This window comes from Macrobrachium rosenbergii, chromosome 8, assembly GCF_040412425.1.
Source record: "Macrobrachium rosenbergii isolate ZJJX-2024 chromosome 8, ASM4041242v1, whole genome shotgun sequence".
NCBI lineage: Eukaryota > Metazoa > Arthropoda > Malacostraca > Decapoda > Palaemonidae > Macrobrachium > Macrobrachium rosenbergii.
In genome coordinates, this window is record NC_089748.1 from 70,849,275 (window position 1) to 70,869,070 (window position 19,796).

Sequence of the window (19,796 nt, forward strand, 5' to 3'; positions counted from 1 at the left end):
ACTAGGGAACTTCCTATAGGGCCTTGACCACTATAGTTGTGTGGCTGTGCTCGTAGCACTAGTGCATGAAATATTCAAATATATTTTAATGACTCTTCCGGGCAGTCATATTCGACTTTTAACATACGGGTGAAGTTCACTGCTTTGTATTTCACATTGATCTATTTAACAATTCAAAATGATACAATAACAGAGTTTTGAGGTAATTGCTCGTTGTTAAACCACTAACTGCTCCAAGATAATCTTTACTGCTAAGTTTGCCCTCTACAAATTGAGGACAAAATGGGAAGGCCATAAGAAGCCAGTCGTTTCCCAAGTATGTCATGACATATTCTGCAAACAGGTTCCTCTCCATTAAAGCCACTGCCATCAATGAAATTTGTGTTCCAGCAAGTGAAGAAACATCTGGAGATTATTTATGAATATGAAGTACAATGTTTTTGTATTAGCTACACACTGCCAGTCATTATACAGCTATAATAAAGCGGTGCTGACTGGTAAAGGACTTTGAGCTTGGAAACCGTGATGGAATTCTTCTAACTTTTCCAGAAGTAATGCCACCCTAGCAAGATAAGGTTCCCTTGAAGCTTCATGACCACCTAGAGATACCAGCTCTAAATACTGCCTGATGCCTTCACAGGAGCCTGTAATGTCTTTGCCCACACAATGAATTTTGGGGGAAAGACCTAGTTGATAAACAGCTAGTCACACATCAGCCCAGGCCTGTCCACAATAGTGTCCTTTCAAGAGCTACTTGCCATTAAGATGGGTGTGCACTGGTACCCCCTCTTGCTCATGATGTGTGATGGATGTATAACATGTTTTCACCTTTACAGTACTGTGCTGGTACTCTTTAGATGAACCAAAGAGTTTATTGCAGTTAACAGAGCTGAGGAAGTAAAGAGGCTTACAGCAAAGCATTAATTCACACTGATGTATGCAATGAAAAGAGATAGTCCTGCAGACTTCATTATGTGCAGCCTATTTCCAGGGTGATTTTTAACACCATCTTGCTTCCTAGGTCTTGTTTAGATTGGGGATAGCACTAAATTCCCTATACGAAAGGCTTTAGCCATGCCCACTCCCACAAGTACAACATTCCCTGGCAACATCATGACTGCCCCAAGCGATGAGGCCCTAATGAGAGGATGTACAAATTCATATCTTTTCTTATTCGTGTTTCTTATCTCAGAAAAGAGTGTTAAGAACAGTAGGTTATCTAGCACATTTTGGCAGGAGGATTGCTCTGAGATTCCATCATATAAATCTGTTCCCTGTAATCCTTCCACTCATGCAATGGCAAGTAAATACTACCCTAATCTATTTTCTATATAGGAAGAACCTGCCTGAGACCTTTTAAGACATCTGAAACCTTGCTAACTAGCTGGGTCTGTGCGTGGATAGGGATAGCTTCATATGTTGTAGGGGCGGGCTGCAATACGGGAACTTGGATTCAGACATGAAGTACCCAGTCGACATGGTGCATATCATACATTCTGGGTGCTCCTCATTCACCAATTTTATGAGCTGCAGTTACATTGCAACACCAGCATCTAGACCAGAGTTCCGAAGAAGCATTTCTGGATAGGAGGGATAAGACAGCTGGCGAAGGGCATTCTGAGCAGTTGCATGGTTTGCAAGAAGATAAATCCCCTGAATTTCCACTGTTATCCTGATAGGGTTTGTCAGGTAGATTTTACAGGTAATATTACCATAGTCTGGTGAAGTCTATATTTATCTTGTAAAGTCCGCAAATCGGCGCCAGGATAGTGTTTCGGCGGCGCCAAGAAGATAAACTTCCCGTTTTCTTCAAGCTCAATTAGTCACGCCTAAAACGTGCCAGTTTTAATCATTTTTACTTTATGGTATTTATACGAATGTCAATTGTGTACATCAAATCAAGACTGTATCTATATTGTTCTGTATGTTTTTATTGTAATTTGCACTCGTTCACTGCATATTATTTTTTACGACCTCAGGTAATATTGTCTCTCACGGCCCGGCGTCAGTCGAGAAAGATCTGTAATAAACTAGGTAAACCTGCTCGTTTCTTTGATTTATCTTTTCATATGCACAGAAACTTGAGTGATTGACACTTTATCTGGAGCAGCCTCACAGACTGAGAGTTCCTGTTGATCCTATAACAGTCTGCAGTGCATTTGCTTCCCCCTAACTTCTCGCCTCAGAAAAGCTGCTAAAATTCGTGAGAGTTAACAAATTTATGCAAAGGAATGTGCAAGAATTTAGGGTGGAACTTTCTCAACAATAACAACTTTAATTTAAAAATTTATCATGTTCCAGGCACCCTGGATGGGCATGAGGGTGTCACTCTTTGAAGTCACAATTCCCGTGGCCAAAGCCAAGAACATCCACAACATTCACACTTATTATGGATAGTGACAATGTGTCAGAAAATCCGTATACTCACTATGGGCACTCTATCAATCTTGCTTCCTTCAGATAAAACCAACAATCTTTCCTACCCATAATGTGAAAGCTGATCTTCACCCCAGGACTCTGAATGTGCTTGGACAAATAAATATTTGATGTTGCTAGAAAGAGGCATCATGACCTGGAGACATTGGGGAAGTGATCCCTGACTGAATGATCTAGTCCCCCTCGAAGCCAAAAACATACAAGAGGTACCAATGCTTGTTGTAAAGGCCCTTCATAGAGGATCACAGACAGTATCAGGTCAGTGAATGTACGCACTGTGAGAAGCTCCTTTATGCTGCCACTGAATAAAGTAATTTATTTGGGAAGCAATGTCACTTATTGCCAGAGCCTGCTCCAACGTTGGGCCCTAAACCCAGTTCAGACATGCCACACCTTAACCTAGCATGGTCTGCCCTGTGTGGCAGGCAGCAAGCACCACCAGTTAATGCATTAAACAATTTGTTGGAAAAGCTGTTCACAAGCAGTTATATCGGAAATCTCTTTCAAGATATATATGTATATATGTATATATACATATATATATATATATATATATATATATATATATATATATATATATGTGTATGTATGTATATATTGTGAGTCAAAGAAGACAGAACTGGGTACTGATTGATTTATTACCTGGGCATAAGGTATACAAAGCAGCGTGTGGACAAGGAAATGTAATTGGTGCCCGACCCCAGGTCTCCGTGACCCATACACTAAGTGAGAGCAATTTGTGTTTGTTAATAGTCAATCAAATTACAATAGCAAGAGACATAACATACATACAGTGATAAAATATATTGGTGAAAAGGCCAGGAAATTCTACATACAAATATATACTGTACATGAGATTCTTGCTGCGTTGATAGATGCAATACATGATTGTAATTAATGGGTAAAGAAGATGTCTTTACAAGTACTCCCCCTCCAAGACAGTTGTTATGAAATAATGATTGGAAGATCTGTTGAATGTTAATCATGGTATCTTCTTGGGAGCAGGAGCCAACCCCGAGTTCTTGATATCTGCGTTTGTGTGGCGGTTTCGACTGCTGAGTCGTCTGGAGGTTTTGCCGGGCGGATGGCATCCTTGGTGCGGCCCTTGGGACATCCTCGGCCATGTTTCAGGATGCTGATCTCTTCATCCGAGGTCTTGTTTTGTGGAAGAATTCTGGGACGTCTGCTGGTTTCCTCCCGGGTTCCGCTGTCCATTAGGAAGGCTGGCTTTAACCTGTCAATAGATATCCAGTCTTCCCACCCATGGTTGTTGACGAGGTAGGCCTTGGATGTTCTACTGATGACTCTGTATGGTCTGGTCAAGGGTGGGCGGTGTGCGTCGTTCCTCATAAAGATGTGTATAGGTTTTCAGGCCTTCTGGGCTGAAGTTATGGGTCCTGTCCGCAAAAGTCTTCTGGCAGGGCGCGAACTTCTTTGCAATTTCTCTTAGTCTTGGAAGGGGTGTATCCAGGTCGTCCGGCTCCGTGTGGAAGAATTCTCCACATACGGCCAATGCTTCGCCGTAGACTTTTTCTGCGGGAGATTCCTCGTTGTTTGCCCTTGGTGCAGTGCGGAGACCCAGTGGGACCCAGGGCAGCTGCGCCTTCCAATTCTCGTCAGTACAACGTGCCATCAGAACTGCTTTCAATGAACGGTGGGTCTTTTCCACCATACCGTTGGCTGCAGGTTGTATGCCATTGTACTGTGGGAGTGTTGTCCCCATCAGGCGTGCCAGGAGACCCAGAGTTCTGACAAGAATGCCAGGCCCCTGTCTGTAGTTATATCATCCGGCACACCGAAACGACTTATCCAACTTGATAGCAGGGCTTCCGTGCAGGCACTTGTTGATGCTTCTACCATTGGGGTTGCTTCCGGCCATCTTGTGGAACAGTTTATGACTGTCAGGAGGTATCTGGCATCCCCTGATTGAGGCAGAGGTCCTACAACGTCTATGTGGATGTGCCCGAAACGCCGTCATGGTTGAGCGAAGTCTCCGATGCCTGATTCTGTGTGCCTTGTGATCTTACTTGTTTGGCATGGTATGCATTTCTTCGCCCATTCTCGTACGTCCTTCCTGATCCTGTGCCACACAAATTTCTCTGTCATCAGATGCGTTGTTGTTTGTCCTGATGGATGGGACAGCCCGTGGATGATGTCAAACACCTGCTTTCTTTGTGATGCTGGTATCATGGGGCATGGGCAGCCTGTGTTGGTGTCGCAGAGAAGTATCGATCCAGATTCACCTATTGGCACGTCTTCCCACTTCAGTGCGGTAAGTGCTGTGCGGTAAGCTGCCGTTTCTGGGTCTGCGGCCTGTTCCTTCGCCAGGTCTTCTTAGTCTGTGCCCAGGTGGACTGAATTTATTTCAGTCCTTGATAGGGCGTCAGCTACGGGATTCATCTTGCTGGGGACGTAACTGACGGTGCATCCAAATTCGGAGATAGCAGCCAGGTGCTGTCACTGTCTTGCCGACCATGCATCTCCCTGCCTACGTGAACGGATGTACCAATGACTTGTGGTCTGTCAGGATGGTGAATGGGCTGCCATCCAAGAAGTGCTTGAAGTGCCACATGGCTTAGTAGATGCCAGCAGTTCCTTGTCGATGCACTGTAGCGGGTCTCCGGTGGCTTTAACTTGCAGCTAAAAAATGCAAGCAGGTGGGGCGAACCATCTACTATCTGCTCCAGCACGGCTCCGCAAGTGACGTTGCTGGCGTCGGTGGTCTCAGTGGGGTGGTGGGGTCTTGATATGTTAAGGTGGTGGCTTTGGGGAGGGCTGCCTTCGCCTGTTCAAATGCCTTTTGCTGCGGGACTTCCCAAGTCAGTGCTTTTGGCTTCCCCCTCAGCACTCCTGTTAGGGGATACATGATGCAGGCGATATCCGGCACAAATCGTCAGTAGTAATTGACCGTGCCAAGGAATTCCTGCAGGGACTTGATCGTTTTTGGTGTTGGAAAATCCTTCACTGCATCCACCTTGCAGGCCATGGGGTGGACACCTGTCGGAGAGACCTCATGTCCCAGGAAGTCTACCTTCTCCACTCTGAAAGTACTTTTGTCGAATCTGACGATCAATCCATTCTCCTGAAGGCATTTCAGCACAGCCTGGATGTGACCCAAGTGCTCCTCCGGGGACCTGGAGAAGATCAGGATGTCGTCCACGTAGCAGACGCAGAAAGGTTCCCAAGATGCTGTCCATCAGGCATTGGAATGTGGCCCCGGCATTCCTGAGGCCGAAGGTGGAGTAGGAGAAGGTATATGTCCCGAACGGGATGATGATGGCTGTCTTCGGAACGTCGTCGGGATGTACTGGCACCTGAAAATAGGACTTGAGCAAATCCATTTTTGTGAATATCTTGGCCCCATGCACGGCACCTGTTAGGTCCTGCATGTTTGGCAGGGGATAGTGGTCCGGTGTTGTCACTAGGTTCAGCCAACGGCAGTCCTCACAGGGCCTCCAGGAACCATCTGGTTTCTTCACCATGTGGAGGGGGGACACCCATGGACTCGATGCCTTTCTGCAGATACCCATCCTTTCCATCTCGGCGAATGCTCATTTAGCATCCTGGAGTTTCTTGGGCGGCAGGCAGCGGAACTTGGCATGTGTTGGTGGGCCTATGGTGGTGATGTGGTGATGGATGCCGTGCTTGGCCTGGGTACCTGGCACGTGACGCAGTTCTGGCTTGAAGACATTTGGGAATTCGTACAGGAGGGCACTGTATTTGTTCGATGAGATGGAGCATACGGCGGGCATTCCCGGTCCGGGAGAGAGGAGTCGGGAGCAGCAGGTTCCGGTATCCAGCAGGCGTTTTTGGCACACATCTACCAGCAGTCTGTGGTGTGCAAGGAAATCGGTGCCTAGTAAGGGAAACTTGACATCCGCAATGATGAAGACCCATTCATATTTATGACCCAGGATGGATATTCTGCGGGTCTGAGGTCTGTAGCAGCAGATGGGCTTCCATTTGCCACCACTAGTGTGGCAGCGGTGCCAGATGTGCAGTCGCAGTCCTCCCCGAGCGGTGGAAATACCGACTGCATAGCCCGATTGTGTCTATCAGCATCTGTCATCCTGATATGGCATCGTGGATGAAGAATCCTACTGGCTGGGATTCTCTAGAGTCGGTTTTGCGGCCACTGCTGCTATGGGTGGTCGCCTTCCCAGTTTTGTGAAAGAACAGGGGGCTCTGCAATTCTTGGCGTCCTTTCTGAACCTCTGATGGAAGTAACACCAGGCTGGATTTGTCCTCTTCTTCTGCTGCTGCGATGGCGCCTTCTTCCTGTATACCATGTTTGTGTCCCCCTCTTCGGCTTCTTCTGCTACCAGGCTGCAGGTGTTTCACTGTGCTTGGAGGCCTTGGTGGTCTCGTGGAGTTTTTGTGCAAGGCTCACCAATTCGTCCATCAAGATCGCGTCTTGCTTCCATGATTTGTGCCCTCACCTCTTGTGGAAGGTGCCAGGAATATTTCCCTCCTCCATCCATCCTCCGTCCATCTGAGTTGAAGCCCGGCAGCATCAGGAGACCTTGTAGTTCGTCCCAGGTGTCCCTGGGTGATGCGTCCCCAGGGGCTGGTTCATCAGGTCAGGGGCACGTTGGGCTCTCTGGGGACGGGCATGGAGTATGTGTCAATGAGGTTTCTTTCGTAGGTCTTCACACTTGACTTTGCCCGGCTGCAAGTCAACCATGGGGTGATTCTGTTGAAGACCTCCTCAGGCAGCGTTGTCATGGCGGCGTCTGCTTTGGTTTCTTCATCCAAGATTTTAGCTACACGGAAATGGATGTCTGTCCACAGGAACCAGGATGCGGGATTTTGCCTCGAAGAGCGGTGGCAGTTTCATCGCCTGGGTTATTGCTGCCTTCAAAGGTGAGAGGAGATGCAGAGGATCTGTGTGTCCTTGGAATGACTTTCTACCTCAGTGTCTCACATTTTGATTCACCAAAACGTGTGTAAAGTCATGTTTAGTCCGTTAATGGTGTTTCTCCTCATCAAATGTCAAAATTATATGCCCTGTGGTTCCATTAGATTCTTTGACCTTCTTAATGCATCATTGTACGTGAATATGTATATCGGCAGGGCCAAACCGTTCGAGAACGCCAGAATGTACCTGAAGAAGGTACACTGTAATTAGTCCATTAGTGGAGCTTTCAGAGGCGTAGACTTTGTCGCCATATGGTTCCGTTAAAGGCTTTCTGAAGGTAAAGCGGCCGTAGTGAGTCCGTTAATGACAAAGCCAAAATCCGGGGTCACCAGTTGAGAGATCAAAGAAGACAGAACTGGGTACTGATTGATTTGTTACCTGGGCATAAGGTATACATAGCAGCGTGTGGACAGAAACATGGTGCCTGACCCCAGGTCTCCGTAACCCGCATGCTGAATGAGACCAATTTGTGTTTGTTAACAGTCAATCAAATAACAATAACAAGAGACATAATGTACATACAGTGATGAAATATATATTGGCAAAAAGGCCAGGAAATTCTACATACAAATATATACATGAGATTCTTGCTGTGTTGATAGATGCGATACATGATCATAATTAATGGGTAAAGAAGACGTCTTTACAATGCATATTAGAGTTAGCTTTTAGCTAATAAATAGGCCTAGAAGCAAAAGTTCATTAGGTTAAATGTGAATCTTCATACCTTAAATCTGGCTTACCAACCTTGTTACTTGTCTAAGTATTCATTTCTATTCCTTATAATCAGCAGCCAATTACTACTGCATGCAAGACACTGGCATAAACAACAGCAAGTATGTACTGACATAAACAATCAAATCGAGAAACAGTCGTTTGCTGATGTCAGTTACCGAAACTAACACACGTTTATTAAGGGCCGTGTTACAGTTGTCAACTTGTTAAAAAGTTGCTATAAATTATTTTCAATGGTGACTCCCCATAAATAAATATAAAATAAATCCTTACTCATCCTTCATGCAATGGAGAGGAAAGTGATATGAAAGTATGCCAGTAAATTTATGGTTGTAGCTGTGGCTGAAGAAATAAATACTGTGCAGGCCACAAAACATTTTGGAAGAGGTGAAAGCAACATCCAATACTGGTGAAATCACAGCTTTGCTTCCTTTAATTTACTCCATTTATAAATAAAGTATGTTTCATTTTTAAACCCAGCTCTGGTAATTTACGGAAAAAACGAATCTCTGAAATGCATTTCATTTAGCAACTAATGGCTGTGATGATGTCGGTAAAATGCAGTAAGCTGATGATTTTAAGAATGGGAACATAGCAAGAATGCAAATGGTGCCTGGTCACTGTGTTGATAAATTACACTAATACAATAATAATATGACAATAATGCATGAAGTATTATTGTACACAGAATGTAAAACAACAGTTTTATTAAGATTATCATTATTCTTAATACAGATATCCATTTTGCAAATGGATATCTGTTGATGTAACACCTTAACCGGGCCAATAGTTTCTCTCTCTCTCTCTCTCTCTCTCTCTCTCTCTCTCTCTCTCTCTCTCTCTCTCTCTCTCTCTCTCTCTCTCTCTCTCTCTCTCTCTCTCTCTCTCTCTCTCTCTCACACGCTTGAAGTACTGGAAAGGATTTTCTGTGATCCGGCAGTGGCTTGGTCCCAAGGGTGCCGGTTTCAAGAGGTCAGACTCTACTGTACTTTGAGCATCATTGTTATTTAAATTTACTAATTGCTATTGCAGGTTATTAGAAGAAGGGAAGGAAGACAGTTCTTTGAGTTTATCAGACTCAGGAGCCAGCACTAGACTCACACAGAGATTGAGGGAAAGGATTGAACTTGCAGGTAAAGAACTTTTAGATGTGTGTAAACTTTAACAGTATATTGTTTTTTCCACCATTATATGTTGATAGAGGTAAATACTGTAATGATGTTTTGTGATTTTTTATAATTTTTAAGTTGTATGGCTGTCAGAATAATGATTCACAAAATACTGTATAGGTGGAGCTAATAAAATTTTTTGAACTTGAAAAGCTATTAAGCGCTTCAGATTGTATCTGTGTAGCATTTTTGGCATAAAAGTATAAACCAGATAAATTTTGCACATACAGTATTGGCTTCATGAATTTAAGAGAATTCTGAGATTATACAAAAATCAATTCCAGTGTACTATATTTGGTATGAATCTTACCTACTGTGGAATATAGCTTATATCTCAGCGCTGATAAGCTACTGTTAAGCTATCTTTAACAGTAGGTAAGTATCCAAATAATAAATATTATTATAAAAATTATATTTTTCTGTATTTAGCACATTAGATTTTTTAAAATAAATCTATAACTTACATCTATATTTTTCTGTATTTAACACATTTGATTTTTTAAAATAAATCTATAACTTACATTATCCTCAATTCTTGGGTCTTCAGCTGGTTGGCTGGTAGTACCTCTCATTTGTGTCCATGGAACTTGGTTTCCAAATAGGTAATAACCTAATATCTCAAATACAGTACTGTAGTCTGGATTATGGCTGTGAGAAATAAACAATGTTGGGACTGAGCACCATAGTTGTTAGTTATGGGTTTGTATTTAAAAAAATCATTTATGTTTAATACAGAATTCAGTTTGTTTGACTTATAAACCCACCATTTGCAAAAGCCCAAATGGCAGATCATGAGGGAGGATCAAAACTGGTGGAGAAATCTCAGAACTAGCCAAGTGTACGAGGTCCAACTGGAAGCTCATGGGCTTGAGGTTAGCTAAAGAATCAGTACCACAACAAAGTATGAAACTACAGTAATGGACTTTGAGATCTGGTTTACTCTCAAAACTGACTTTGCAATTTTACAACTTATGACTCAAAGGATGTCAATCATGAAAGAAAGCATGATAAAACAAAGGGACAGGTGCTTACCTACATGAAGCTGAAGTGGTTACTTAGCATTGCACTGCTAAAAGGATCAAAAATCAAGCTTGGTCAAGTATATGCTGTCCTGTCAGAATTAGAACTGACATAAACTTGGCAGTCTTAGAATAGAGACAGAATCTTTCAAAGTGAAAAAGGAAGGAAATTTACAAAGAGTTATACAGTACTACTATGCTTTGCAGCCAGCTGCTCTCTCTCTCTCTCTCACTATCCTCCTGAGAATGAGGGTAGTGAGGCAGATCGCATGGTAGAAGTTTTAGGGATGATCTGTAGAAAAGGCCACCTGCTCAGGTAACTCCAGTCTACTTAGTTCTCATTCTGAAAAAGGTCTTTCATTGGAAGTAAAAAGAGATTGTTTCTGGAATATCTGCATATGAGCAACCAACAGTCCAAAGAAAGGGAAAATGTAATCTCTGTCAGGTATGTTAACAGTGTAGCTGAAAGCCCTTTGCTTCATATTCAACCTTTACCACCTATAGATGAGAAAGCAAATGTCCTTTAGTTTTTTGGACCCAATGAAGCCTGAGGATGATGTATAAGTGCATCTTTAGGTAAGTTCCTGGGAAGCACTGATGCCATGAAGAAAAGCGCATGGCTGTAACTCTTACCAGAACATGGTGATGCGGCTGCTTTTTAAGTGAAGTATGAGTCATGATTTAGCCCCTAAAGAAGAGGACAGATCTTAGCAAGCTGCTGAGTCTGAGATAATTGTGAGATAAGTTCAGCATCTCCTAGAGTATTCTGTTGTTGCCTTGGGATAGCAACATCAGGAAGTAGAAGTACTTCCTTAAAACTTTCAAGGTTGCTCATGGTTCTCTCTTCCTGCAGAAGTTGCGCAAGTCAAAGGTTACGCTCATTTGAGTTTTTATCAGAACCTTACTTGCTCTAATTTCTGAGATTTCATTCCTGGAGACCACCTCTTGACTGTTAACTTTTTTGCAAAGGGAAAATTAAAGATCCGGGAATGCTGTTTATGCTGAAGAATTGAGTACAGTTCTCTTTTAAGTTGGGATCCAAAGATCCAGTTCGGGGAAGAAGAAAATTGGACTTTATTTAAGTACTTGTGTAGGAGTCACAGTAAACATTGATGTGGCTACTACTCAGGAGCTCAACTTAAAGGGTTTCGTCGATCTTTGAATTTCAAGGAATTATCAAAATTGAGTTATTGACAATTTCAGGGTGCTTTATGCCTAAATAAACATATTTTGAAGTGTATTGCTCAAAAATAATTTATAGAGGGGTTTATTAACAATTTTGTTCATCGCTTGTATGGCGCTGAGTGACAAACTCACAAAACTTGAACAAAATTTTCTAGTACCGTTTAGTTCAAAATCATTGATATACTTTTGTCACCCACTAAAATATCCCGTTCTCTCTAGTCATATTGTCAAAGAAAATGTGAGATCAGAGTAACTCTCTCAAGATGTCCTGTTCTTCTTGGGACTCGTGAAACTGGCACCATAGATGTACTGCGCCAAACAATTTATTTACATGTAATATTCTGTATTTACCAAGTAATTGCACAACCTTTCAAAGCCTCGCTCTCGATTCCAGTTCTTAGAAGTCTGCATCTAAGACTGATTCTGTGTCTGTCCCTCCTCAATTTTCTTTGGAAGCCGAGAGGAGCTTACTCCCGATGATTGTTCTTATGAGATTTGGGAGTCTCACCAAGCACTCGGACTCAGTGGAATCTCGAGAGCGCTCGTATTACTTGGGATTGCGAGCGCTCGACTAGCAAGTCGTTGAGTGTCCAGGAATCTGCGGAATCTCGGGCACTCCCCAAACCAGTGATAGGGATTTCGCTCTCCAGTCTGGTTTAGGCACAGGACGAGAGAAAGTGTCGAAATATTCAGATGTTTCAACTCTGCCTGCCTGCTTTGTTTTGAGTGCTCGATCAGTTCCGCAACCTGTGTCTCAGACCCTTGGATTCAAGCACTCAGGTTAGCAGACAAGAATCCCCTTTAATCCTTCTCGAGGGGCTTCGGCCTCAGAGGAGATTAAAGCATGTCTTGAGGACAGCGCTAGTTCACAGCCGAGCTTTCCCAGCTCGGTTCGGCTCAGCCCTGCTTGTTTGGCCAGCCACCGACCACGTTTATGTGATCGATTCAGGGTGGCTCAGCTCGGCTCGGCTCGGCCTGCTCACCCAGCCCCTGGTTGTGTTATGAGACTGGCTTGGATCACTCGGCTTGCTCGCCTGGCCCTTGATTGAGTTTATGTGATCAGCTTGGCTAGTTTGGCTTCTGCGCTTTGGCTTGCGCGCCCAGCCCCCAATCACGTCTACATGATTGGCTCGGCTCACTCGGTTTGGCGAATCAAATGCTGTGAAGGTTCTCCTTCTTTCAGAAGACTCAGCTCAAGTGAACTTTCGCTTTCTTCAGGTTAGCGCTTTGTCATGGCGTTAGCGCTCTACTTCCTCTGTGCTGCCGTCATCACCTCTGGTTGATGATTGCCCGCGGTCGGCCTCTCCTGCTGGACAGGTAAGTGTGCTTTTTCTCCTCTCCTCTCCTCTCCCCTCAAACCCTTTCGGTTGCTGCCAGGGGATGTGAGTCGGACAGAGAGGACTCTGACAAGTTATGTTTCTTATTGGAGTTCTGCTACAAGGATCTACATCCCAGGCTCAGTTCTTGGATCAGCTCACCATACATCCGAGTAGTCGAAGATGGTTTTCTGGGTTCTGGTGAGTTTATCCCTCCAAGAAGAAGAGATCGGAGTGTTGTGCCCCAGGAGGACTTGAGGGTCTTACTCTTTGGGTTGCAGACACCCTTGGTTTTCTTTTAGCAGAGATCTTCACACTGATTCGTCAGCACAATGATCTTACGGAGAAGACCACAGCATCCCCTGTGAATACTCTTCACTGCTCCTTGCAGGGGTTTGTTGGGGCTGCCACAGCCCTTGCTTGCTATAAGGGCTTTCTTGACCAGAGGAATGCCTTTTTCCTGGACAAGGAGTTCATTTTGGTCGAGCCACCCAATCAAGCTCCTTCTCCTTCCTCTTCCTCGACAGAAGCAATTCTTCTTGCCTCAGAGGGGTCTTATGCCAACTAGCAGATTGTCCTGGCTCTAGCTAATCTGGACTTGGATCTCTCGCTGTTTCTCTGCTACGAAGGATGTTCCCTCTCGCAATAGGAGACAGCGAACCTGAAGGACACTGCTATGGTGTTCCTCCAGGTAGTAGTCTGATAAACCTGTGATCCTTCACTTTTTCAAGGCTTTGCCTTCTCAGATGCAATCATTCCCAAAGAGAGGTCTCTGTCCTGATTCCAATCTCCAGTCTAGTAAGTCCCGAGTCATCACATTCCCTCAGGAACAGACCTTTACTTGTTTCTGTTCCCCTTTCACAGAGAGTCAAGGAACGTGCCAGGGCAATTGCCTTGTCCTCCTGACAATGGCAGCCTAGCCCTTCCTCAGTCCCTAAGAAGTCTCAGGTTCCAAGGGCCCTCACAGAACACCCAGCCTTCCTCATTCTCCTAGAAAGTGTGCATACATGTGTCTCTTTCAACCCTCTTTCCATTGGGAAGAGGGCAGAGGGATGGCATTCTCATCAGACAGAGGTCTGCCTCTGAAGAACATCTCTCGTCTCACTCTGGCCTTGGCGTAGAGGATGGACAATCTTCATGGACCTACAGGGGATGGAGGTCAATGCATTGACTCCATCTCAGATGTCATAGCGGACTCCAAATCCGTCGGCATCTCTTGCCAGGTGTGAGTCCTTGATCTCCTCCTCCTTGGACTTTGTAATTGATTACCCAGATCAATTCCTACTTTGCCCTGCTAAGTGCTGCAGTACTTTCGAAAATGCTCAGCATCCCTAACCTGGATGTCGTCAGCTTTTTCACTAGTACTGACTCTCCCAAGGAAGAAGTATCTGGGACACGGCTTTCTTCTGGCTTCTTGAGGCGATCAGAAGGCTGTACTCTACAGCTGGCACCCAACACCTGTATACTCCGCCTGAGCTCATGAAGTCAATGGCCCGGTCCATCCCTCGAATTCCAGAAGATTCTGTCAGTCTGGAAGCAAGATGTGGTCTCATTAGACATTTATGTCTTCTACCTTTGGGTCTTTTCCCACGGCCCTTGGAACCTTTTTTCCTTGGTCCTGTGATGGCTGCTCAGCAAGTTGTGTTTTCTTACCCAGCTCCTTTAAGAGGACAGGTAGCATCTTGCCTAAGGTGTATGGTTCCGGAAGTGAGAAGGATTCCGAGAGTGACTGGCCTCTCCTCCTCCTCCTTCCTCTTCCTACTTCTTCTCTTTCTTTGGGCTGAGAATGGGACTCGTACCGACACTTGCTGGAACTGGCGTCTGATGCGAAAAGTCTACACATTGAGCACCCGTTCTGTTTTTCTCTCCAGAATCATAGAAGCAATCCCACTCCTTCCTCTAGCAAGGGGAGGAAGGAGACCCTGGCAATAAGGGAAACCCTTTTTTGGGTCTTTATCTTAATGCCTCAGACTTTAGATTCTTCCCAGCCTGTTTTCAAACGAGTTACGATTCTTCACTCATTCGAAAAGGTCCAGATGTCTAACATTTGATCTCGCATTGTTGCTAGCAGCAAGAATTGTCAAATTTATTAAAGAATCCTTTGAGAAGGATGAGTTTGTTGAACTGTTTGTTTGGTCAGACAGTAAAGTCTCCCTAAGTTGGCTAGTATCGAAAAGTGTTCTCCCTGTATTTGTGAGAAATAGAGTACAGGAAATAAACTCTTTAATTCCAGAGGCAGTCTTGTCCTGTATGCCTACGGATGATAATCCCAGTGACTGGTTGACGCATGGAAAAAGGACAGAAATGATCTTGGATAGTTCTTTCTGGTGAAAGGAACCCCCTTGGTTAAAAAATTCCTCTTGGCCAACAGATAGGTCATGGGTTGGTGGATCACTTGTTTAGGGTAGGGAAGCGAACATTTTGGTCAGTACTGTAGGGGGCAACTTGAATGGTGGTACTCACTTGCTGAATTGGGAAAGATTCAGTAGGGTTAAAAAGGTCTACAGGACCACAGCGTGGATCACGATTTTTAATAATTGTAGGAGTTTAACCAGTATGAAGAAACATGGTGAATTGACCTTGGAAGAACTCCAAGAGGCAGGAATAAGTTCTATTGCCCTCATGCAAAAGGAATTTTCCAAGAGGATGCCAGTTTCTTGAAGGGGGTAGAAAACCAAAACTAACTCTCACACACCAGCTGAACCTTTACCTGGACAATGGGGTAATAAGGTGCAAGGGTAGACTAGAACACACACAGTTACCCAAAGCTGCTAAGTTTCCTATACTACTGTCAAAGAGTTGCTATGTTACTCGGGTAATTATTAAAGAACATCATGATGCTAATGCTCATTGGGCGTAAATGCAACTGTGGCAAGTGTCAGGCAGGAGTTCTGGATCCTGCAGATAAGACAACTAACTAAGAGTATATTACACCTTTGTGTTATTTGTAGGAGAACACAGGGGAGGCCGTATAGGCCCAAGATAGTTCCTCCATTACCTGAGTTCAGGGTGCAATGTAAGCAACCTTTTAATACTACAGGCATGGACTACACCGATGCATTATGGGTTAAGGAAAAGGGACAGAGCCCTGAGAAGGCATATCATCTTATTTACATGCCCAATAACCAGAGGCTTACATGTAGAGCTAGTAAATATCGAGTCCTGTGACCCATTCCTCATGAATTTTAGAAAGTTGTGCAGCAGAAGTAGTTTCCCAGCACTCATGTTGAGCGACAGCACCACCACATTTGTAGCAGCATCAGAATATATTAAGACCATGTCGGAGAATCCCAGGGTAAAGGAACATCTGTTAGATATAGAGTGTAACTGGAAGTTCATTCCAGCGAGAGCACTGTTCTTTGGTGCTGTATGGGAAAGGCTGATAGGACTTCTTAAGTCATGCCTAAAAAAGATCGTAGGCCAAGCCTTACTCAGTTTTGAAGAACTGACCAGTATACTGGTAGAACTAGAAGGAATTATCAATGATAGACCATTAAGTTACATGCCTGGAGATTTGAATCAATTGGAAATTTTAACCCCTAACCATTTGAGTCTTGGAAGAAAGCGTAAGTCCTTCCCAAGAGGAGCAGTGAATTGGGAAGAGATCTCTGATGACCCTACCTATGGATGGAGAGAGTTCACCGAGAAAAGATTCCTGTATGTATCTAGGTTGTGCGACAACCTGTGGAAAAGATGTGAGAGGGAGTATTTAACAACATTAAGAGATACCCATCGAGTAGGAATGATGCATGGCTCTTGGCCAAGGATAGGGGAAGTAGTTCTCATTCTTGACGAGGGGCCAAGGAGCAAGAGGAAGTTGGGCTAAGTGATCGAGTTACATATGGGGCGAGACAAGGTCCCAAGAGTGGCTACTATAAGAACGGCCCATGGCCAGCTGATGAGACCTGTAATTAAGTTATACCCCTTAGAGCTGTGGCAGGAGATAAGGGAAATTAATCCTGTGACAGAAGGCATTCAGTCAAGCACTCGCCCAAGCAGAAAGACTGCTCAAATAGCTGCAGAAGACAGAAAGGCATTGATAAGAACAGGGCTATTGTAAATAATGTAGGCATAAGTTTTTTTGTGTGGGGGGTATGTGAAAACTTCGACAAGTGAGAGTTACTTTTCACAAGTTCTGGTGTAGTTTTATGTATTCTTCCTAAATTCACGTAAAGTGGAAATGCATATTATGTAGAAGAAGGATATTATGTTTTGTTGTGTTTGTATTTAGTTGTGAAAAGCATTGTGTTTGGCTGTTTCATGTATTTAATTGTAAGTAGGCGATCCCGGTTTCGGCCAGTCCGTATGACATTCTGAGGTTCTGGCGGAACTCAAATATATTCACCAGAAATTATTTCCTGGTTTCTGATCGTGTTCGAGGATTACGACTGACATCATGGCACCAATCCAACGGAAGAAATATAGCTCCAAAATGGCAGAATAATCAAAATTTGGAGGTTTTTATGAAAAACTCAATAAAAATGCAGTTTACATCGTTTTCAATACACCCAAAGTATTAAAGTAAGGATTTCTTAGGATTTTTGACAATTTTCGACGATTTTTCGGTTTACGACGCAGCGGAAAAACGGAACCCCCGTCGTAAACCGAGGACTGCCTGTATACGTGTAATAATACTTAAGTATCGTTCATCAGCTGTTTGTTGGTTCGGTTATTAGTCGAACGTCTGGTGCTAGTCAGCGACAGTCAAAGCTGTAACTAGACTGACTTCAAGTCAGTCTCGTTACAGCTTTGGTGCAGTGTAGCTGTACCTAGGAAGGACTCAGGATTCAACCATAGTTGTTGGTGGCTTCAAATTCACTTCAGTATTCCTTTTCATCTTCAAGTTCATTTAGGGAGATTTCCTTTAGGAGATATGCATATCTAAATGTAAGAACAATTTCTTGGATTGTGCTTTGGATGAGGGTTACGAAGTAGAGATTGTGCTCATGCCAATCCCAAACTCAATTCAGGCTAGAAATTTCAGATTCCTCCATTTGAACTACAGTAACAGTAAGTTTGTATCATTTCTGTCTTAGATGATATACACACTCAATATGGTTTTGATTGTTAGTTAGAATAATATAGTAGAAGTAACCTGGGTGTCATAGCATAAAACTAAGGCTACAATCAGGTTTGTACATTTCAAACTGTTTAGGCTATATGATCACTTTAAATTTGAAATGTTATACTTATTCTGAACAAGCCAGAATAGTTTCTATACTCAAGTCAATATGTCATAAGGCACGATACCCTCTCTCATTCGACCAGGAGGACCCCGTAACCAGACAGTACAGAACTGCCAACAGTTGTTTGAAGTTCAATCCGTTTCCAGCCTCCAATTAAAGTAATCCCTAATGTAAAGGACCTTGGGTTTTGTATAGTTAGGAAAAATACAATTTACTTAAAAAAACTGTGATTTCAAGCTGCTAATGACTATACTGTAAATTATCGTGCATCAGCAACATGGATGAAACTCGATTGTAATTAATCAAAACTACTGGACATGAGAGAACACGTTACTGTTATTTTTATGCCGAAAAACGGTAAATATGTAAAGCTCATATTAAGATGAAATCAAGTGGAAATGACGAACTGAATCTTTAATTTTTTTTATACAAAACAAACGCTCCTCCAAACAGACATCGTCAATTAATGAAAATAATAGATAAAGTAATTTCACAACGAGACATATTTTAGTTTTATTTCGACTTAGAAACACTTCTTATAACGAAAAATAACCTTGCCCCTTATAAAAAAAGTATCTAGACTCTAGAGATTCTTGTACACTAACTACAAGCAAGAAAAGCGCTCTGAACTGAGTTAAATGCGGTGAAATAAACGCCGCATAAACATTTCCATACCAAAACACTGATCGCTGTGAATGCTAATTTTAATATAAAAGCAATATAAGAATATATACAATATTATTGGATACAGTGAATTAAGGCATAACATTTGAAAAGATCCATGGAAAAGATGCATATTCGATACGTTGACGTTTGTATAATACGATATGTGAATATAGAGTACAGTATAATGTAGGCAACGCTACCATGTATGTATACAGTACACCATAGTGTAGGCTAAGCTAATTCTTGTTTGTTATTCAATTTCTCTTTGTATTGAATTATCGTAAGTCACTTTGCATGAACCTCCAGAATCAGCTGATATTAATAATTACTATACCGCATATGTAAAGAGTATATTTTATAGTGTAGGCTAGGCTATCATATATGTATACAGTATATGGTACCGAATACCCTAGTGTATGTTCGAGATACCTTTTGGTATTTCTTACTTTTTTTCCAACAAATTATTTTTTTGGAACCTAACCCCATTGTAAGTAGGATAATACCTGTATAAACATTTTTAGTTTGTTTTATGTATGTTTAAACTATCAAAACCGGCAGTTCTAAGTGTTTTTAGAAGGGTTCCAAGTATTTGCAGGTTTTAGCTGTTTTAGGGGGCGGCCCTGTGGTACGCATCCCCTGTGAATAAGGGGGTTTACTGTACACATTATATGCGGAAAATTCGCCAATTTGCGGTATTTTCCACTGAAAAATATTCACTAATTACTGCATTTTCATATCATTTTCATGACTAAATGCACTTATTGCGATAAAACTATTAAAATACTCAGGTATAAGCAATTTTAGAGGTTTTTTTTTGTGTTTAAACTATCAAAATAGGCAGTTATTCCAACACAATATACAAACTGTTGGTCCTTTACATTAAGAATTACTTTCAGCGTAGGCTGGAAACGGCCGTTAAACTCTTGAGCAAGGTGGTTAGGCAGTAACTACCGCCAGGTAGGTGGGAATACCTGCCTGCCCCAATGTAAACATTCCAATTTGCTTTCGGCTGTCATGTGTTGCAGGCGTGGTTTCAGATCTGTCTGCCTGACTGTCATTAAGCTCTTATTATCCCGGTGGGATCTTTCAGTATTTATGTGTATATATTACGTGTTTGATATTTATTGATACAAACCCACGATTCGTGGTAACCTTGCATAAGCCGT

At 43.0% G+C, this 19,796-nt stretch overlaps 1 protein-coding gene across 1 annotated transcript; it reads left to right on the forward strand.

Moving 5' to 3' along the window:
- Positions 1-15,956: 15,956 nt before the first annotated feature.
- On the forward strand, positions 15,957-16,604 carry LOC136841184 (uncharacterized). The gene has a single exon (XM_067108223.1). The coding sequence runs from the start codon at positions 15,957-15,959 to the stop codon at positions 16,602-16,604; it is 648 nt and encodes a 215-aa protein (XP_066964324.1).
- Positions 16,605-19,796: the final 3,192 nt, after the last annotated feature.

Coding starts and splice junctions, on each gene's coding strand:
- LOC136841184 (XM_067108223.1), top strand. CDS start 15,957: ATGAATTTTAGAAAGTTGTGCAGCAGAAGTAGTTTCCCAGCACTCATG.